Consider the following 18459-nt stretch of genomic DNA (forward strand, 5'->3'; position numbering starts at 1 on the left):
TGATGATTTAGGCTCACATTTAACAAAAACCCACCAAATCACAATCTCAACAAATTAGAATACTTCTTAAGACCAATTAAAAAAGAAAAAAAATTTAGTGAATTGTTGGCCTTCTGGGAAGTATGTTCAATTAATGTACATGTACACTTTGTAGGGGCTACTTTTGCTTTAATTTCTGCGTCAATTCGGTGTGGCATGGAGGTGATCAGTTTGTGGCACTGCTGAGGTGGTATGGAAGCCCAGGTTTCCTTTACAGTAGGGATATGCCGGTATCAAATTTTCCTGTTGCAGTTAATTGATAATGCTTTTATCACGGTATACGGTATTATCACGGTATTGAAATTTTGTTTTAAAAAGTGGTCATAATACAGTATAACAGGTTAAATAACTTTTTTTTTCCTTATAACAAACTAAACATTTAAAACAATAAAGCAATACAGAAAAATATATAAAAGTTAAATATTTTACATATTAAAGTGCAAAAGAACTATAAAAACCAATAGGTATCACTTTACAATAAGACCTCATTAGTTAACCTTAGTTAATGTATTCACATTCAAGGCAAGGCAAGGCAAGGCAAGTTTATTTATAGCACATTTTGTACACAATGGTAATTCAAAAAGAAAGTACAAAAAAAAGTCATGAAGAAAAATAATCACAAAAATAAAACAAGCAATTTAAGAACTTGAAAATGAAAATTATTTAAAAATTGACTTAAAATGAATTTAATGAATTTAAGTTTAAAAATAGAAAATGATTTTACATAAAATACAGTGCAATACATAAAATATAGTGTAATCAGTTCGGACATCGCATAGTGCTCATTCAATAAATGCACAGCTAAACAATGAGCAATAGCTACATTTGATATAGATGTTATTAATCTTTGTTTAAAAAATCTTAAAAGTCTTAGTTCATGTTAGCTCATTAAATAACACAGTTGCAACTTTCAATTTTAACAATGTGTTATTAAATATTGGAATACCTAAGATTAATGAATGTTCAGAATAACTTTTTCATTGGCAGTTTATGTTAACTAATGAAGCCATAATGTAAAGTGTGAATGAACAATAAAAGATCAAAACACTTTCAAACAATATCTAGGGCATTTTATAGTCCAGATAAAAAAAAATGAATGTTTGAAGATAAATAGCCTATTAAGTCTAAATATTTCAGTGCGTCTCTCACGTGTTCCTCCTCCATGTGCTTCTCATGCGCGCTTGTTTTCATCAGAGCGCATGCGCTCTTTCAAGCAGCATACAGGGATGTTGTGCATTTTAAGCAGCTGATGGGAATAATTTTCTTAAAATGCATTCCAAATTCTGAATAATTTGTAATGTATATTTATTCACGGTATTTAGAAGTGCCCACAATAACAATATCGTGCATATTAATCACCGCAATATATTGCATTACTGAATACCGGCACAAGTCGGCACAAGTTCTTCTTCTCCTTAGCCCAGGTAAGATGCCTCTGACGTTGTCTGTGGTACAGGAGTGGCTTAACAAGAGGAATATGACAACTGTAGCCAAATTTCTTGACACGTCTGTATGTCTTGACCCCAGCCTCAGTCCATTCCCAGTAAAGTTCACTCAAATTCTTGAATTGATTTTGCTTGACAATACTCATAAGGCTGCGGTCCTCTGTTGGTTGTGCATCTTTTTCTTCCACACTTTTTCCTTCCACTCAACTTTCTGTTAACATGCTCGGATACAGCACTCTGTGAACAGCCAGCTTCTTTGGCAATCAATGTTTGTGGATTACCCTCCTTGTGAAGGGTGTCAATGATTGTCTTCTGGACAACTGTCATATCAGCAGTCTTCCCCATGATTGCCTAGTGAACCAAATTGAGAGACCATTTTGAAGGCTCAGGAAACCTTTGCAGGTGTTTTGAGTTGACTAGCTGATTGGCATGTCACGATATTGTAATTTTTTGAGATTGTGAATTGGTGGGTTTTTGTTCAATTTGAGCCAAATCATCACAATTAAAAGAACCAAAGACTTAAACTACTTCAGTCTGTGTGCATTTAATTCATTTAATACTCAAGTTTTACAATTTGAGTTGAATTACTGAAATAAATGAACTTTTTCATTAAAAAAATGTATTTATTGAGAAGCACATCTAAATTAGTTGTCATTAGCATAGAAACCATAATCCACTTACTACACATAATCCATTCCGATTTATTTGTTATTAAATAATCTTATGTTTCGCCAGATTGCCCTTCATTCAAGCCTTTGGTTTACCCATACTCATAACATTAGCACAGAATCAGTTGTCCAAAAGAACCGTTTCAGATGTGCTGTGTCAGTCATAGTAGGCAATCTGTTTGATAGCTTCACGCTGAATCATGCATGCACAGTACCATCAACTTGTGTCTGAAAGAAACATTTCTCAGTTCATTGTATTGGTGATCCGAAAACCAATGCAACCGGTTCTTGACTCAAGAATGAGAACCACTCTAAACAGCACGCACGTTCAGTATATCATCAGCTGCTCTACTTGTGTTCATGTTCTATTTACTACAAACTCAATTTGTGAATGTCATTGTTAACTATGCAAACGGTTCTTGAATCGAGAACAAGAACCACTCCAACAGTGGGGGTGATTTGGTGGTTGCATAGCAACATAAAAAACGTAGCCCACTGCTCTTTTTTTTAAAAGTCACCAAAAATGGTAGAGCTGTTTTCAAACCTAGAAAACTTTTTCAGACCTAGAAAATGTGTTCGGTGTGATCGAAGCCTTACACTGCACTCAACCTGAGGGATTCCTATACTTTCAGTTTTCTGAGGAGACATGAAAAACAGGAACGGTATAACGGAAAATAATAAAACCATGACATTTTCAAATCATGGTATACTTTAAAACTGGTAATCGGCCCATGCCTAAGATAAGCCATCCAATGGACCCTTTTTACAAGACTGTGATGATGCATTTAACTGTTATCAGCATTGTAAATCCTCTAAAGTTTTTCATATTTGTATTTTTTTTCAATGTATAAAAATTATAAAATATAAGTATAAAATATTTATAATATTATTCTTTGTAATTTTGTATTATATCACCTTTGCATTAAATGACTAAAAAACTGTTAACGCTAATGCCTGGGTGTTTCTAATGCAGCCTCTATGGGAGGGATGGTAAATTTGAGATTGTTCTCTCTTCTGATGGCCACTATCAGTCTCTCTCAATTTTTATTCCTTCTATTGAAAGTCATGAAAACACTATTGTGGAGTTTTTCTTTTGCTATTTGAGCAAATGGGAATGCAAAAATATATTTGTGGTACTCTATCATTCACAGCTCTTCAATTTAACCCAACTATGATAACTTCTGCTGTTGAGATACCCAGAAATTTGAAAAGGGTCCATAGTGCTGACTATAGAGCTGACTATTGCTGACAATTTGAAAACATCTCAGGTTACTGGAACACTGTGAGCTACAGTAAATTAGTGTGCAATATCTGTTGAACAAGGTTTTATGGTATGATTCAACTTTCTTTGACTTTCACAAGCAGTCATCACATTTCTAATGTTCCAGTGGAGACCAAACTGATCCAGAAGGCTATTAACCATCCATCGATCAGTCTTTCTACATTTCCAGTGGATTTGATGTGGCTTGTTGTGTGAAAGAATAGCTGTGTCACATCACTGTGTTAAATGGTAAAATACACTGAATAAAATTATAAATGCAACACTTTGTTTTTGCCCCCATTTTTCAAGGTCTGAACTCAAAGATCGAAGACTTTTTCTATGTACACAAAAGGCCTATTTCTCTCAAACATTGTTGACAAATCTGTCTAAATCTGTGTTAGTGAGTACTTCTCCTTTGCCGAGATAATCCATCCACCTCAAAGGTGTGCAGAGGTGGGTAGTAACGAGTTACATTTACTTCGTTACATTTACTTGAGTAATTTTTTGGGGTAACTAATACTTTTCAGAGTATATTTAAAGATGGGTACTTTATACTGTTACTTGAGTAAATTTTTGGGGAAAAATCTGTACTTTTAATTCGTTACTGTGGGCGACGCTCCTCCCGTTACTTTATCTTAATGCAATGAATGTTATAAATGCTTCAGTTTATTCCAAACGCGCCGTCTACTTTTCTCTGGGCAATGAGCGATGCCCATTCGCGAATGATTCATTCTTTTGAGTCAATTCTGTTCAAAGGCTTGATCAAACCAATTGGCAAACGAGTGAATTGGTTCATGAATCAGTTTGAATGAGTCGTACAGTTCCCTGCCACACGCGCTGAGCGTTTGAAGTGGTTCACTCGGAGTTGTAACGTTTAAGAACAGAAAGAGCATTGAAAACGTGGCTGGAACTGCACTGAATTGAAATCTGCAAAGGCTATTATTTGCTTGCGATGGAGATCCTTATTAGATGAACACCGCGTGTGCTGTCTGCTGTTTAACAGGTAATAACTTGGGCTACATTCGATTACAGTACACGATACCACTGTGACATTAGTTTGTTGTTCATGTGTGGCTTATAACAGAGGGGAGTCAAGTTGAATGCAGCTTCCAAAAGACAAAAAATAGCCGATTAAGATTTTATTAATTTTAATACAATCACACCGGCGTGAGTACGTTCAGCAAGTCATATCATCAGCTGCTAAATTCAGATCTGTGATCGCTTGCTGGCGCTTAGCCAGAGATAGATGCGTTTATACAGCGCTGCGCATTATAACCAATCACACATGATTCTTTTGAGCTTATTAAAGCATTGGCCAATCAGAGGCGTTCAGATGAGTCATCGCTAAAATGCCGGTGCTTCCTTCACTCGCTCACTGACTGAATACCTCTTTCTGACGAATTCCCTCGTCAGAAACAACAAAGTGCAGATGTGTGTACGAATCTTTAATTAAGATATTGATTTCACAGTGTTAACAGTTGCAGTGATTTTTAATGGGAGTTTCTGAGAGTGATTGAAATCTAGACTGTCAGTGAAAATTATCTTTAATAATGTAAATGTTATTTGCTCTCTTTCTGAACAATGAAAGATTAGTAGCAATATTTATATCACATTAACTTTCAATGTTAAATTCACATTTAATATAAATTCAGTCGTATTAAAAATATGTTATGGCATGACACCTATATCTGTTACTTAAGTAAACAGACAGGGTTTTATAATAAATTACATAAATTGGAGTAAAGGCTGATGAAATACAACCCGAATTCCGGAAAAGTTGGGACGTTTTTTAAATTTTAATAAAATGAAAACTAAAGGAATTTCAAATCACATGAGCCAATATTTTATTCACAATAGAACATAGATAACGTAGCAAATGTTTAAACTGAGAAATTTTACACTTTTATCCACTTAATTAGCTCATTTAAAATTTAATGCCTGCTACAGGTCTCAAAAAAGTTGGCACGGGGGCAACAAATGGCTAAAAAAGCAAGCAGTTTTGAAAAGATTCAGCTGGGAGAACATCTAGTTAATTGATATCAGGTCTGTAACATGATTAGCTATAAAAGCTTTGTCTTAGAGAAGCAGAGTCTCTCAGAAGTAAAGATGGGCAGAGCCTCTCCAATCTGTGAAAGACTGCGTAAAAAAATTGTGGAAACCTTTAAAAACAATGTTCCTCAACGTCAAATTGCAAAGGCTTTGCAAATCTCATCATCTACAGTGCATAACATCATCAAAAGATTCAGAGAAACTGGAGAAATTTCTGTGCGTAAGGGACAAGGCCGGAGACCTTTATTGGATGCCTGTGGTCTTCGGGCTCTCAGACGACACTGCATCACTCATCGGCATTATTGTGTCAATGACATTACTAAATGGGCCCAGGAATACTTCAGAAACCACTATCGGTAAACACAATCCGCCGTGCCATCAGCAGATGCCAACTAAAGCTCTATCATGCAAAAAGGAAGCCATATGTGAACATGGTCCAGAAGCGCCGTCATGTCCTGTGGGCCAAGGCTCATTTAAAATGGACTATTTCAAAGTGGAATAGTGTTTTATGGTCAGACGAGTCCAAATTTGACATTCTTGTTGGAAATCACGGACGCCGTGTCCTCCGGGCTAAAGAGGAGGGAGACCTTCCAGCATGTTATCAGCGTTCAGTTCAAAAGCCAGCATCTCTGATGGTATGGGGGTGCATAAGTGCATACGGTATGGGCAGCTTGCATGTTTTGGAAGGCTCTGTGAATGCTGAAAGGTATATAAAGGTTTTAGAGCAACATATGCTTCCCTCCAAACAACGTCTATTTCAGGGAAGGCCTTGTTTATTTCAGCAGGACAATGCAAAACCACATACTGCAGCTATAACAACAGCATGGCTTCGTCGTAGAAGAGTCCGGGTGCTAACCTGGCCTGCCTGCAGTCCAGATCTTTCACCTATAGAGAACATTTGGCGCATCATTAAACGAAAAATACGTCAAAGACGACCACGAACTCTTCAGCAGCTGGAAATCTATATAAGGCAAGAATGGGACCAAATTCCAACAGTAAAACTCCAGCAACTCATAGCCTCAATGCCCAGACGTCTTCAAACTGTTTTGAAAAGAAAAGGAGATGCTACACCATGGTAAACATGCCCCGTCCCAACTATTTTGAGACCTGTAGCAGAAATCAAAATTGAAATGAGCTCATTTTGTGCATAAAATTGTAAACTTTCTCAGTTTAAACATTTGCTATGTTATCTATGTTCTATTGTGAATAAAATATTGGCTCATGTGATTTGAAAGTCTTTTAGTTTTCATTTTATTAAAATTTAAAAAACGTCCCAACTTTTCCGGAATTCGGGTTGTATATACATTTATACACGCACACATACATTACATACATTTTATCTATATATCTAAATAAAAATAGGCTCAGTATATATGACCCAAAGTAACTAGTAACTAACTACTTGAGTAGATTTTTTATCCGATACTCTTTTACTCTTACTCAAGTAACTATTCAAGACTAGTACTTTTACTTTTACTTGAGTAAATATTTCTAGAAGTACTTTTACTTTTACTTGAGTACAGTTTTTGGGTACTCTACCCACCTCTGAAGGTGTGGCATATCAAGATGCTGATTAGACAGCATGATTATTGCACAGGTGTGCCCTAGGCTTGCCACAATAAAAGGCCACTCTAAAATGTGCAGTTTTACCACACAGCACAATAGCACAAGTTTTGAGGGAGCGTGCAGTTTGGCATGCTGACTGCAGGAATGTCCACCAGAGCTGTTGCCTATGAATTGAATGTCCATTTCTCTCCCATAAGCTGTCTCTCCAAAGGCGTGTCAGAGAATTTGGCAGTACATCCAACTGGCCTCACAACCGCAGACCACGTGTAACCACACCAGCCCAGGACCTCCACATCAAGCATCTTCACCTCCAAGATTGTCTGATACCAGCCACCCAGACAGCTGCTGCAACAATCGGTTTACATAACCAAAGAATTTCTCTCTGTCAGAACTGTCAGAAACCATCTCAGGGAAACTCATCTGCTGCTCGTCGTACTGATCCGGGTCCCGACCTGACTGGAGTTCATCGTCATAACCGACTTGAGTGGGCAAATACTCATATCAGAACGTCGCGGAATTCAGCCATTTTTGAATGAATAAGTAAAAAGTAGGGCTGTACATTTAATCAAATCTCGATATGGACTAGTGTCTGTGAATATTAAAGATCAAAGAGACTGCAATTGTTGTTCTACACGTCTCTGGGATCTATGTGTGCTCTACTACTACTGCACACACACAGAAGCACGCGTGGTGTTTTCAGCTCTTCACTATATTGACACATGATGTAGGCTACACATGTGCACGCCAGCGCGCTAGGAGAGGATTTTACCATTACATTTGATAAAACTATCGTCATTCATTCATATCGTATACACAGACAGAAACTGCAATGTCTTTACGACAACCTGTCAAAATATATTTCGGTATAACTTCAAGAAATTTAAACAGAAATATAGTTCTATGGCACAGTAGATTATGATATACTTCAAGTAGGCCTAATAGCTAATAATAATAAAAGTATATTAAAAAAACACAGAAACTCTGTCTACAACCCACCACCACAAATGTCTACAACCCACCAAAATAAAAGTTTGGTCTAACTCAAAGAAATGATGTAAGAAATTGGAGCCTGTGCCTTTTTGTAGTGTGTACATATACTATTTATCATCAAACTGTGTTAACTGTGACTAAATGTCAGAATATATATGTCTGCCATATGTTGCCACCCCTCAAAAATTCCTGCCCCCTTCTCGCCACCCCATCAATATTTTTCTAGATCCGCCCCTGATGCTGTCTAATCAGCATCTCGATATGCCACACCTGTGAGGTGTGTGGATGGATTATCTTGGCAAAGGACAAGTGCTCACTAACACAGATTTAGACAGAATTGTGAACAATATTTGAGAAAATTAGGCCTTTTGTGTACATAGAAAAAGTCTTCGATCTTTGAGTTCAGCTCATTAAAAATGGGGGCAAAAACAAAAGTGTTGCGTTTATAATTTTGTTCAGTATAAGACCTCCTGATGTCTTATCATGATAAAGTTCCTATCATTTTTCTTTTCTTTTTTTTCTTTTTTGCCTTCTACATTATTGCTTGAGATCTATTTTTTCCAGGGCACCATCACTTTCATTTTCAGCCTTAAGTGTGTTGACCAATTGTCATTTTTAGTCCTTTTTTTCATGCAAGCTATTTTGCTGAGATTGAAATCATAAAATGGAATTTACTATCATACTATTCATTACTATTGCTTCTCAGGGTAAAATAAAAAATAATTTAATAAATTTAAATAAATTATTGTAAAGTACAAAAGGTTCTTTCATTAACTATGGCTACTTTCACTGGTGCTTTATTGGGTTTTGTAGTAATAAATAGTTGGTTTCTTTTGAGATAAGCTACCCTGTGTCGACGATACATGAACAAGACAATTATTAAAATGCTGCAAACAGATCATATATGTGCCAAAAACTATGTATTAAAGTTACTGTTAAGCATTTTTCTGCATTCTTTTTTTTTATTTTTTTATTAATTTGTGCTATTCTGGGATGTGTATTGTTAGTCAACTATAATCGACCATTTCATTGTTACCAACATTCAGTAGTTTCCCATAATTCCAAGGAATATTTGCAAATAGCACTGCAAAACAGTGTGACTGGAACTACAACTCTCAGCCCTCAGTTATAGAGTTTCTTGTTAGAGTGAAATGTAGGGATGTACTGATGCACCCTGAGTTGGATGAAAATCGATAGCAATATCACAAGAGTTCCAGGTGGGCATAAGGGCACCATATCAAATGCATTCTCTCATCTGAGAATTTAGGAAAATTTAAAGTTCTTTCTTATTTAAGTAGTCACTCTCTGTGTCTTATAATCAGATTCAGGGCATGCAGTGCTGTGAGTGGCAGAGATCTGTGGGAAGCTTGTGTAACATCCACAAACCAGCACCATTTGAGCCTTTAAAGGGGTCATGAACTGCATTTTTTAATTATTACATATTGTTTCCTGACGTGCACTTATAATGTTACTACAATCTTTACATCAGAAAATGTCAAAATTTTGAAATAAAAGGGCATTTTCTACGGTGATTTGAGCCCTCGGATTTGAATGCTCTTTTGGAAGGGGCGTGTCTGCTGTGAGACTTCAGAGGAAATGCCCATTGCTATGATTGGCTGACCTACTAAATAACTACATGTGGAGCTCTCAAAAACTTATATAAATTTTTATTATTACAGCTGTTGTACGGTGGCCCAGTGGTGCACAACACAACGACATTAAAAAAGCAAAAATAAGCTCACAACACAACGACATTAAGCCACAACACAAATACATTAAGCCACAACACAAAGACATTAACCCACAACACAACGAAATTCTCACAACACAACGACATTAAGCCACAACACAATGAAATTCTCACAACACAAATACATTAAGCCACAACACAACGGAAATGCTCCCGACCACTAGGGGGCAGTTGGTCTGCAGAAACGGGCAATAGACTACATATTTCCTGTGAAATCTCAGGGCGAATAAAAGAGTGCATTACCAGCTGCAAACTTTTATCCATAAACGATGAATATTAAGTAATATTTATACATTTTGCTATAATACAACAAATTAAGTATACCACAGCAATATAATTATTTAATGAAGAGTTCCATAAACATCTGTGAGGGTGGTTTACACAGCTATTGCTGTGACCCGTTTTGTGAGGCTCCTCAAAAGTTTTTCACACTTCTCCCCTGGATGTAGAAACTCGAAATAAGTGGATTCAAATTAGTAATGTAAGATTTAAGGATTTCAACATCACTTCTGATACTTCAGTCTGCAGGCGCCTCTTCAAGAATGACAACAGCATGCGAATCTACACTAGGTAAGATCTAAACCTTTATTACTACATTAACGAGCACAATGTAGGCCTATTGTGATTTTTTTAATTGTCATTATTTATTTTTTGTCGCTGTGGTTACCTGTTTGTTTAAAAACCTCTTCCGTGGATCAAGGCAATACGTGTTAATAGATGATTAACCCGAAAATAAAAAAATAAAGCTGTCATCATATACTCAACATTATGTAGCTGTAAACCCATATGGCTTGCTTTGTTCATTGGCATACAGAAATGTTGTAAATAATGTTACCGTCAGTCAGCCATCTAGATAGACCCCACAGAATAAATTCAGAACAGTTTAGAATGACACGAGGGAGAATAAGCTAAAACCCCAGCTAAAATCTTTTTACAGACCTACCTTTTTTCCACTTGTATGTCAATACATTATACATTTTTAAGTATCCTTCAGGTTCAGTGTAGGCAAACAAACTTTTTACATTGTTTGGTGTGTATTTTCTGAAAACATGTCTCATCCAATCTAGATTTGAGAAGTAGATCCATTTAATGGCCTTTTGGAGCGTTATTGAACCTGCATTCCACATGGTTCGTGTGACCAGAGCAAGGACAGCTACAGCGAGGAGAGAAGTTGGAATAACAAGCAATGCAATGGTAAATATTGATATTGTATTGTTTGTGACAGAGAAAGAAAATGTTATATTTATTTTCACTTTTTGATGCACACGTTACATGCATGTATCATAATTATTTAACATTTATTTTGACAGTGTCAGTCTCTGCAGCTCTTCGATGAGTTCCCCCACTTCATGGTCCACCTTTCAGTCGATCTTCCACAGAGAGATCTGGCCTTACACAAGAAACTTGGGATGGATTCATTTGGTTTTATTTGTACAGACTACAATAAAAAATGTAAATTAAATATTATGTGTGCAAATATATGTAACTTTAATATGTTTTCTTGCTCACCAGTGTAGTGTAAACATGTAAATATCCACACTTAAATTTTTTAAACTTTGATACAGTTTTAATAGCAACCTGTCCTCCAACCAATACGCTCGTATAGGTCGTTTGTCCAAATCCCTGAAATACGACCCATCAGAGCGTATCCTACAATTGCACCCCTATCGACAAAACGTCGTTTTCATATTAAAGTTTTGTATTCTTTTATTTGCACTCTGGTTTGTGTTTCGTGTAGCTCAGTTGGTAGATTATTGCGCTGTACCTTGATATGTAATCATGCTATCATGGGTTCGATCCCAGGGAACGGACGTTTACGAAAATGTATATGCTCAATAAATCATAATTTAGCAAGATTTCTGTGAGGGTTAGGTTTAGGGGTGGGGTTAGGTGTGGTCATTCGAACGAATAAGCAACCTAGTAAAATATGTAGAAAAAACTGTGAGATCGGTGTAAAAAGCCCACACATTGCATTTAAATAAACGTGCGTTTTGATTGGTAATGACGTGATACGTCATTTCATGACGACAGACGCAACGCGATATTTTCATTATTTTTACGCCCGCTAGATGGCGCTTAACTTTAAAACATAAATATGGGTCGTAATAAGGTGCTTGTACAAACGACCTATATGGTCGTTTTTTATTGGAGGACAGGCTCTTTAATAGTTATGTAAAATACAAATACTAATAATTATGACAGTGTAATGGTGTGTTACTATATTTTTATAACACTACTATATTTATAACACTTCTGCCACTTGGAGGACTGTCAGGCAGATCACTGGTGACATCACTGTAAACATTCTCCTGAGATGAAAAACAAAAGGTATAGTGTAAATTGACCATTAAGAAAAATAAAAAATTTCCACCATCATTACAAGTTGCATGCATAATGAATAGAGCCATAATCATTATGATTGTGTTTTTGTCTTTTTTCTGTTAGGGCTAATCGAATAGGCATGTTATACATTATGAATAAAAGCAAGATATGAAAAGATGATGTATCAATATTAGACACTTTCCTCATACCTTAACCACTCAGCGAGTTTCCTCTCTTGAAAACAGGACCACCATCCCACTGACAGGACCTGGCTTGACTCTCTAGGCATACCAATGGGGCGTGTTAATATTATTAATCAAAGTTTATTATGTCTAACATTAAAGAATTTGATAATTCTCTTACTTACCATTGTTCTAGGTTTGTGCCAGCTCTGCTTCCTTCAGCGCAGCTCTGTACAGGAGGAACTGCACTGATTCTCAGTTCTGAATAGTGTGCTGTCTGCTACAGTGCTGCAACAGTATGGATGGGAGTCCGTTAAAACAATCTGTGAAGATAATAACATTGGTTTACATATTTAATTGATTTCAGATACATTTTGAATTACTTTCAGTTGCATTTTAAATTATTACATTGTAAATTACTCTATATTTAAAATAAATTATGACAAATAATTAATATTTTATATAATGTTACAAACATGCCAATAGACTGTAAAGAGATCAGTAATATTTCAAAGGATGTCCCTATCTCTCTTAACCATTTCTGATCTTTTTTGCTTTTTACTGAATAGCTTTATCATGCTTGTGTTGGGGATCCCTGGAAAATTGCTATATAAATGTGAACAATTAATTCAAGCTTCAGGTTACAGATAATATAATTTGAAAATATAACAATAACTGTCAGACTAAAGCCCCGTTCACACAATGAATGATAACTATTAAGATAACGATAGAGTCCACAGCAGCGAACGATATAATCTGTTTATTCTAAGCGCGCACACGCTCGTCCGCTGGTTTAGATTCTCGAGCTCGTTATAGCAGGATTCTGATTGGCTGTCATTGTTTTTAATCGTTCATCAGCTGGAAAAAAATAGTTCTTAAAGTGATTCCAATGATATTGTTTCTCTATGTCTTTATCATTATAGCTGTGGTGTGGACTCTTTTTTTAAATAGTGAGAACGATTTTTAAAACTAAATATCTTTATCGTTTTCTTTATAGTTTGGTGTGAACGGTCCTTTAAGATTTATTACGATACATGGCAATCTAAAAATGGCAACAGTATTTAAAATACTTTATATCAAGGGAAGAAGTTTCTATCACAGCAAACACCTATCAGAACCACCGATGCAAATCAACGTGGATTACCGTGAGTCCTGCTTTTATTTCTACTATCTCTTACGAGTTATAAAAAGATGAGGCGGACGGAGTTTAAAGCTAAACTAACTTAGCCCTTCTATTTTTGAGCTGATCAAGTCAGTGCAGCAGCGTTATCCAGCCTTATTAGCTAGATTTGCTAGAAGACGATAGAACAATACTCACCCTAAAGTTGTTGATGTAACGTTTAATGCCCTTCTCCGCGCGATGAAATTCATTTACAGTCATCAGGGGAAGTTCTTGTAAGATGAAAAATCTTCTCCTCTTGTCAATTTGAAAGCTCTACGGAAAGAGCAATGGTTTCCCCGCACAGCACCGGATTCAAATAAGCCCCCTGAGGAAAAACATTGTGTACAAGAGCAGAGCTAAACGGTCCAAATTTAAAATATTATCAATTAATTTTTTGCTCGATTCATGAATCGATACATTAAGATTATCAGGATATCAAAACATTTAATAAAAACACGTTTTTCATTTAAAAATCGATTACACATATTAAGTTACACATACGTCTCGATGAAATATCGGTGTTTAACTTTCAACACTGCCCCCTAGTGGTCGGGAGCACTTCCGTTGTGTGGTGGCTTAATTTCGTTGTGTTGTGGCTTAATTTCGTTGTGTTGTGGCTTAATTTCATTGTGTTGTGAGAATTTTGTTGTGTTGTGGCTTAATGTATTTGTGTTGTGGCTTAATTTCATTGTGTTGTGGCTTAATGTCGTTGTGTTGTGAGAATTTCGTTGTGTTATGGCTTAATGTATTTGTGTTGTGGCTTAATGTCTTTGTGTTGTGAGAATTTCGTTGTGTTGTGGCTTAATGTATTTGTGTTGTGGCTTAATGTCATTGTGTTGTGGCTTAATGTCGTTGTGTTGTGAGAATTTCGTTGTGTTGTGGCTTAATGTATTTGTGTTGTGGCTTAATGTCATTGTGTTGTGGCTTAATGTATTTGTGTTGTGAGAATTTCGTTGTGTTGTGGCTTAATGTATTTGTGTTGTGGCTTAATGTATTTGTGTTGTGGCTTAATGTCATTGTGTTGTGGCTTAATGTATTTGTGTTGTGGCTTAATGTCATTGTGTTGTGGCTTAATGTCTTTGTGTTGTGAGAATTTCGTTGTGTTGTGGCTTAATGTATTTGTGTTGTGGCTTAATGTCATTGTGTTGTGGCTTAATGTCGTTGTGTTGTGAGAATTTCGTTGTGTTGTGGCTTAATGTATTTGTGTTGTGGCTTAATGTCGTTGTGTTGTGAGCTTATGTTTGCTTTTTTAATGTCGTTGTGTTGTGCACCACTGGGCCACTGTACTGTTAAGATTAACTAATCGTGAAAAGTGTTGATTATAGCATTATATTTAGAGCTACCCCAGTCGCATGAAAAGTTCATTGTAGCAGATGCAAAGTGTTTTGCACTTTCTTCAATGCTTTCATCATAACTGACAGTGCAAACATGATGTAAATAAAACATTAATTGTGCAGTGTATACAGCGCCACTGATTATAAAATCATACTGTGTGATTGACAGCTCCAGTTTATAAAGGTTATATTATAAAGGATTATAAAGGAAGCATTATTTGATTGTTTTCTGTATATAATTTAATCACAATTTAAATAACAGATTATTTTCATGCTACTAAGAGAAAAAAGTATAGTTAATCACTGGCTTGATTTACTAATGCATTAACAGCAATAAATTATTTTGAGACAAAGAACATCTGACTGTGCATGAATCATTACATACAGAAATCACTGATCGCAGATTAGACATTAGAATAAACACGGTTGCTTACATGTTGTGGTATTACTGTCTGATAATGTTGTTTATAGTCCAATTATCCTTTATTGCTCTTCTCTCTTCATCTCTCTAATCCTCCAGTGGGCGGGGCCACAGACGTGATGATGTAGAAGTAAGCATTGATCTAATTCTGCAGAGGTAGGCTTTCACTGCACTATTACATCATAAAGTGGCAATATCTCAAACAAATCGTTTTCTTAGCTTTACTTCAATAAAAACTGTTTTTGGACTAACAAGGAAGTTTTGAGCTCTGAAACCTACAGGACGTTTTTATAAGTAAAATTACCTTTTACATGTCGGAAGATCAAGGAAAATTTGATTTCTCAATTCATGACCCCTTTAAACAACTTTATTTTAAAAACATCACAACTGTTCCTCATACTGCACCTCTAAGGTACCAGAGGGGAACTGATGATGAAAATAAGCAGCCACAAATCATTATGCAGCAAATTACTTGCAAACAAACAATACACAGTTTCTAATTTTATCGCAAACACATATTTTCCTTTGTTTAACCATGAGAAATGTGACACAATCCTGTGGTCTAATACCATACTACTCAGATTTACGACTTATTGAGACAGAAGACACGTTGATCTTGAAGACTCGGAAGCAAACACAATTAATGGCAGTTATGCACCGGATCGTCAGTCATGTGAATGGCAGAAATCAATATCTAAGTTCATCTGACTCTATGAAGATCAAATTCCTTTCAAGTGCAAAACACGGATGTTGAGCAAGCAGTATTGCATGAGTCATGACATCAATGCCTTATTTTAGTTTCATCCAATTTTTAAGTGTTAAAAAGTTTAAAAAGGAAATAAACCTATTTTAAACAAATTAAAGTTCTTCAAAATCCATAAACTAACATATGCTAAGACTCACTTAGTTGTTATTTAATTGCATGTGCATACTTTGACCTGAACACATACATGTACATAAATACACACAAGTTTACTGGTTAATGAAATGTGACTATTGATTTTAAAAATTGTGCAAGACATGTATACAAACACATCTTGAATTTACATAATGAAACAGGATAGGATAGTATATCCAGGATGGGATAGCATATAGCTAATTATAATAATTAGATTATGGTAGGGAAGTGTATTTTACCACATGGTAGGAAAGCTTTTTAAAGTAATCTTAATATAAAAACTTTCACATGGTTTTCACAGAGACCTTATTTATACATATGCTTATTCAATGCATAAATACAAGATCACAGTGTTCAGACAGTTAGGCGTTTAAATAGGACAAAATAATGCCTTGAAACTTTATTTTTTCTTCAGACTTAACGTCCTCCTCCTCATAGACTACAGTTCATGCTTATGTCATGAAATCTGTTTTGCCCATTGGCCATATGCTAAAATACATCTTTACGAGCTAGATTTGACCGGTGAGAACAGTAAACTCCTCAATTTAAGGAAGATTTAGTTATCTTATGCCCAAGTATCGGTAACTGAAATGCTTCATACGCCGTTGGCCAATAATAAATGAAAGAAGTACACGAGCTTACCTGTGAATGTCCCCCGTACATATTCAGTCCAAGTGCTGAAAACACCGGCGTGTGTTCGTACACCGCTACTGTAAACTGTCAACGAGAAGGAGAAAGAGGTGCTATCCCTGAGTCTCGTTACTGGGATGTTTTCATGCTCCAGCTGCGTCCACGTGAGGATTACTCTTACAGGACCTTTCACGAGACCGTGCATTCGAGATTCTAGCGTTCATATTACACTGTGAGCTTCGAGGTAGTTGGTTCACTGCGTTATTTGGCTAAAACTGTGTGGCCATCCTCCTTTTCCCTCGGGTTTTTGCACTCCTTAGGAGGGGCGGCTGGCCAATAGAGGGCGCTAGGGCGCCGCCCCCCCCATGAGCATATACCATAGACTGCAGTCAAATACATGTAAATACATAAATAAATCATATATAAAATTATCAATATTTGTGTGTTTGAGATAGTAAATGCAGCTAGTATATAGTATACTCGCTGGAGAAAGCGCCCCAGAAAGGCGGGTCTTTGGAGCAGTTTAGCCAATTGCTGATTTTAGATATAAATGTTTGACATAAACTGTAGCCAATCAGCGAGCTAAAATCTAGTCAGCTATGGGCGCTTCGCCTAGCGCCCCAAACTGCGCGCGGCCGCGAGGCGCGAGCAATGGGCGCGAGCCACTACTAAAGTATCGAGTTTATTATGTTTATTTATTTATTTACATTTTGTGGAACATTTGTTTGAAATCACTCAAAATTGTTGCAGGTAATAGTTGTATTTAATCAGCTAATTAATGACTAAGTATTTTGTTTGAGTTAAATTTCAAATGCAAATAGAAAGTTTGTGCAATATGTTTGTTTTTGTGCAAAAATGCCTCAACCTTTTAATATTGGCATTAAATAATTACTTTTCACAGAGCACTGGTATCCTGGGTGGTTATTAATTATAATAGGATTTTTTTATTTATATAGCCTTTCCAACAAAGTCGCTTTACAATATAGGCCTAGGTTAAGGAATTGAACTAAATAAACCTCAACATCAAAGATAGACATACCAAGGGCAGATATAAATATACAGAGTTCAGTTACAAAGTTAGGTTAAAGATTCAAGCAAGTAACATAAACATTAATAATAAGGTAAAATTTAAAGATTCTGAGCTAAAGAGTAATATTCAGACAAAAAAAAAAGGTTTTGAAGGAGAAAAGGGTGAATGCTTGACAGACGTCTTGAGCAAAAGCATTCCACAACCTGGGAGCCACCATGCTATAAGACCTGGTGTCCCATGGTTACCAAGGCCAAGCTATTTAAAATAACCGAATATGACAGCCCCACCTAACATAATTTTCACCAGCCGCCACTGACGTTAGGTAAAAAATGTTTGCCTGAATGCACTGTTTAGTTGCTTTGGTTAAAAGCGTCTGCTAAATGCATAAATTTAATTTTAATTTAATGTGCTTGTCCACAGAGCTCTGTGAACAGCCAGCCTCTTTTGCAATGACCTTTTGTGTCTTGCCCTCCTTGTGCAAGGTGTCAATTGTTGTCTTTTGGACAACTGTCAAGTCAGCAGCCTTCCCCATGATTGTGTAGCCTAAAGAACTACTGAGAGACCATTTAAAGGCTTTTGCAGGTGTTTTGAGTTAATTAGCTGATTAGAGTGTGGCACCAGGTGTCTTCAATATTGAACCTTTTCACAATATTCTAATTTTCTTAGATACTGATTTTGGGATTTTCCTTGGTTGTCAGTTATAATCATCAAA

At 36.2% G+C, this 18459-nt stretch overlaps 1 protein-coding gene across 1 annotated transcript in view; it reads right to left on the minus strand.

Annotated features, from left to right (window-relative positions):
- Nucleotides 1-17031, minus strand: part of LOC132155143 (PEX5-related protein-like) — a 113097-nt gene extending 96066 nt beyond the window's left edge. Inside the window, exon 1 of the mRNA XM_059563965.1 lies at nucleotides 16730-17031. Coding sequence (XP_059419948.1) covers nucleotides 16730-16750 — 21 coding nt within the window. The 5' untranslated portion in view covers nucleotides 16751-17031. The remainder of the gene's footprint in view (nucleotides 1-16729) is intronic.
- Between the last annotated feature and the right edge of the window lie 1428 nt (nucleotides 17032-18459).

This window comes from Carassius carassius, chromosome 12 (assembly GCF_963082965.1).
Source record: "Carassius carassius chromosome 12, fCarCar2.1, whole genome shotgun sequence".
Classification (NCBI taxonomy): domain Eukaryota; kingdom Metazoa; phylum Chordata; class Actinopteri; order Cypriniformes; family Cyprinidae; genus Carassius; species Carassius carassius.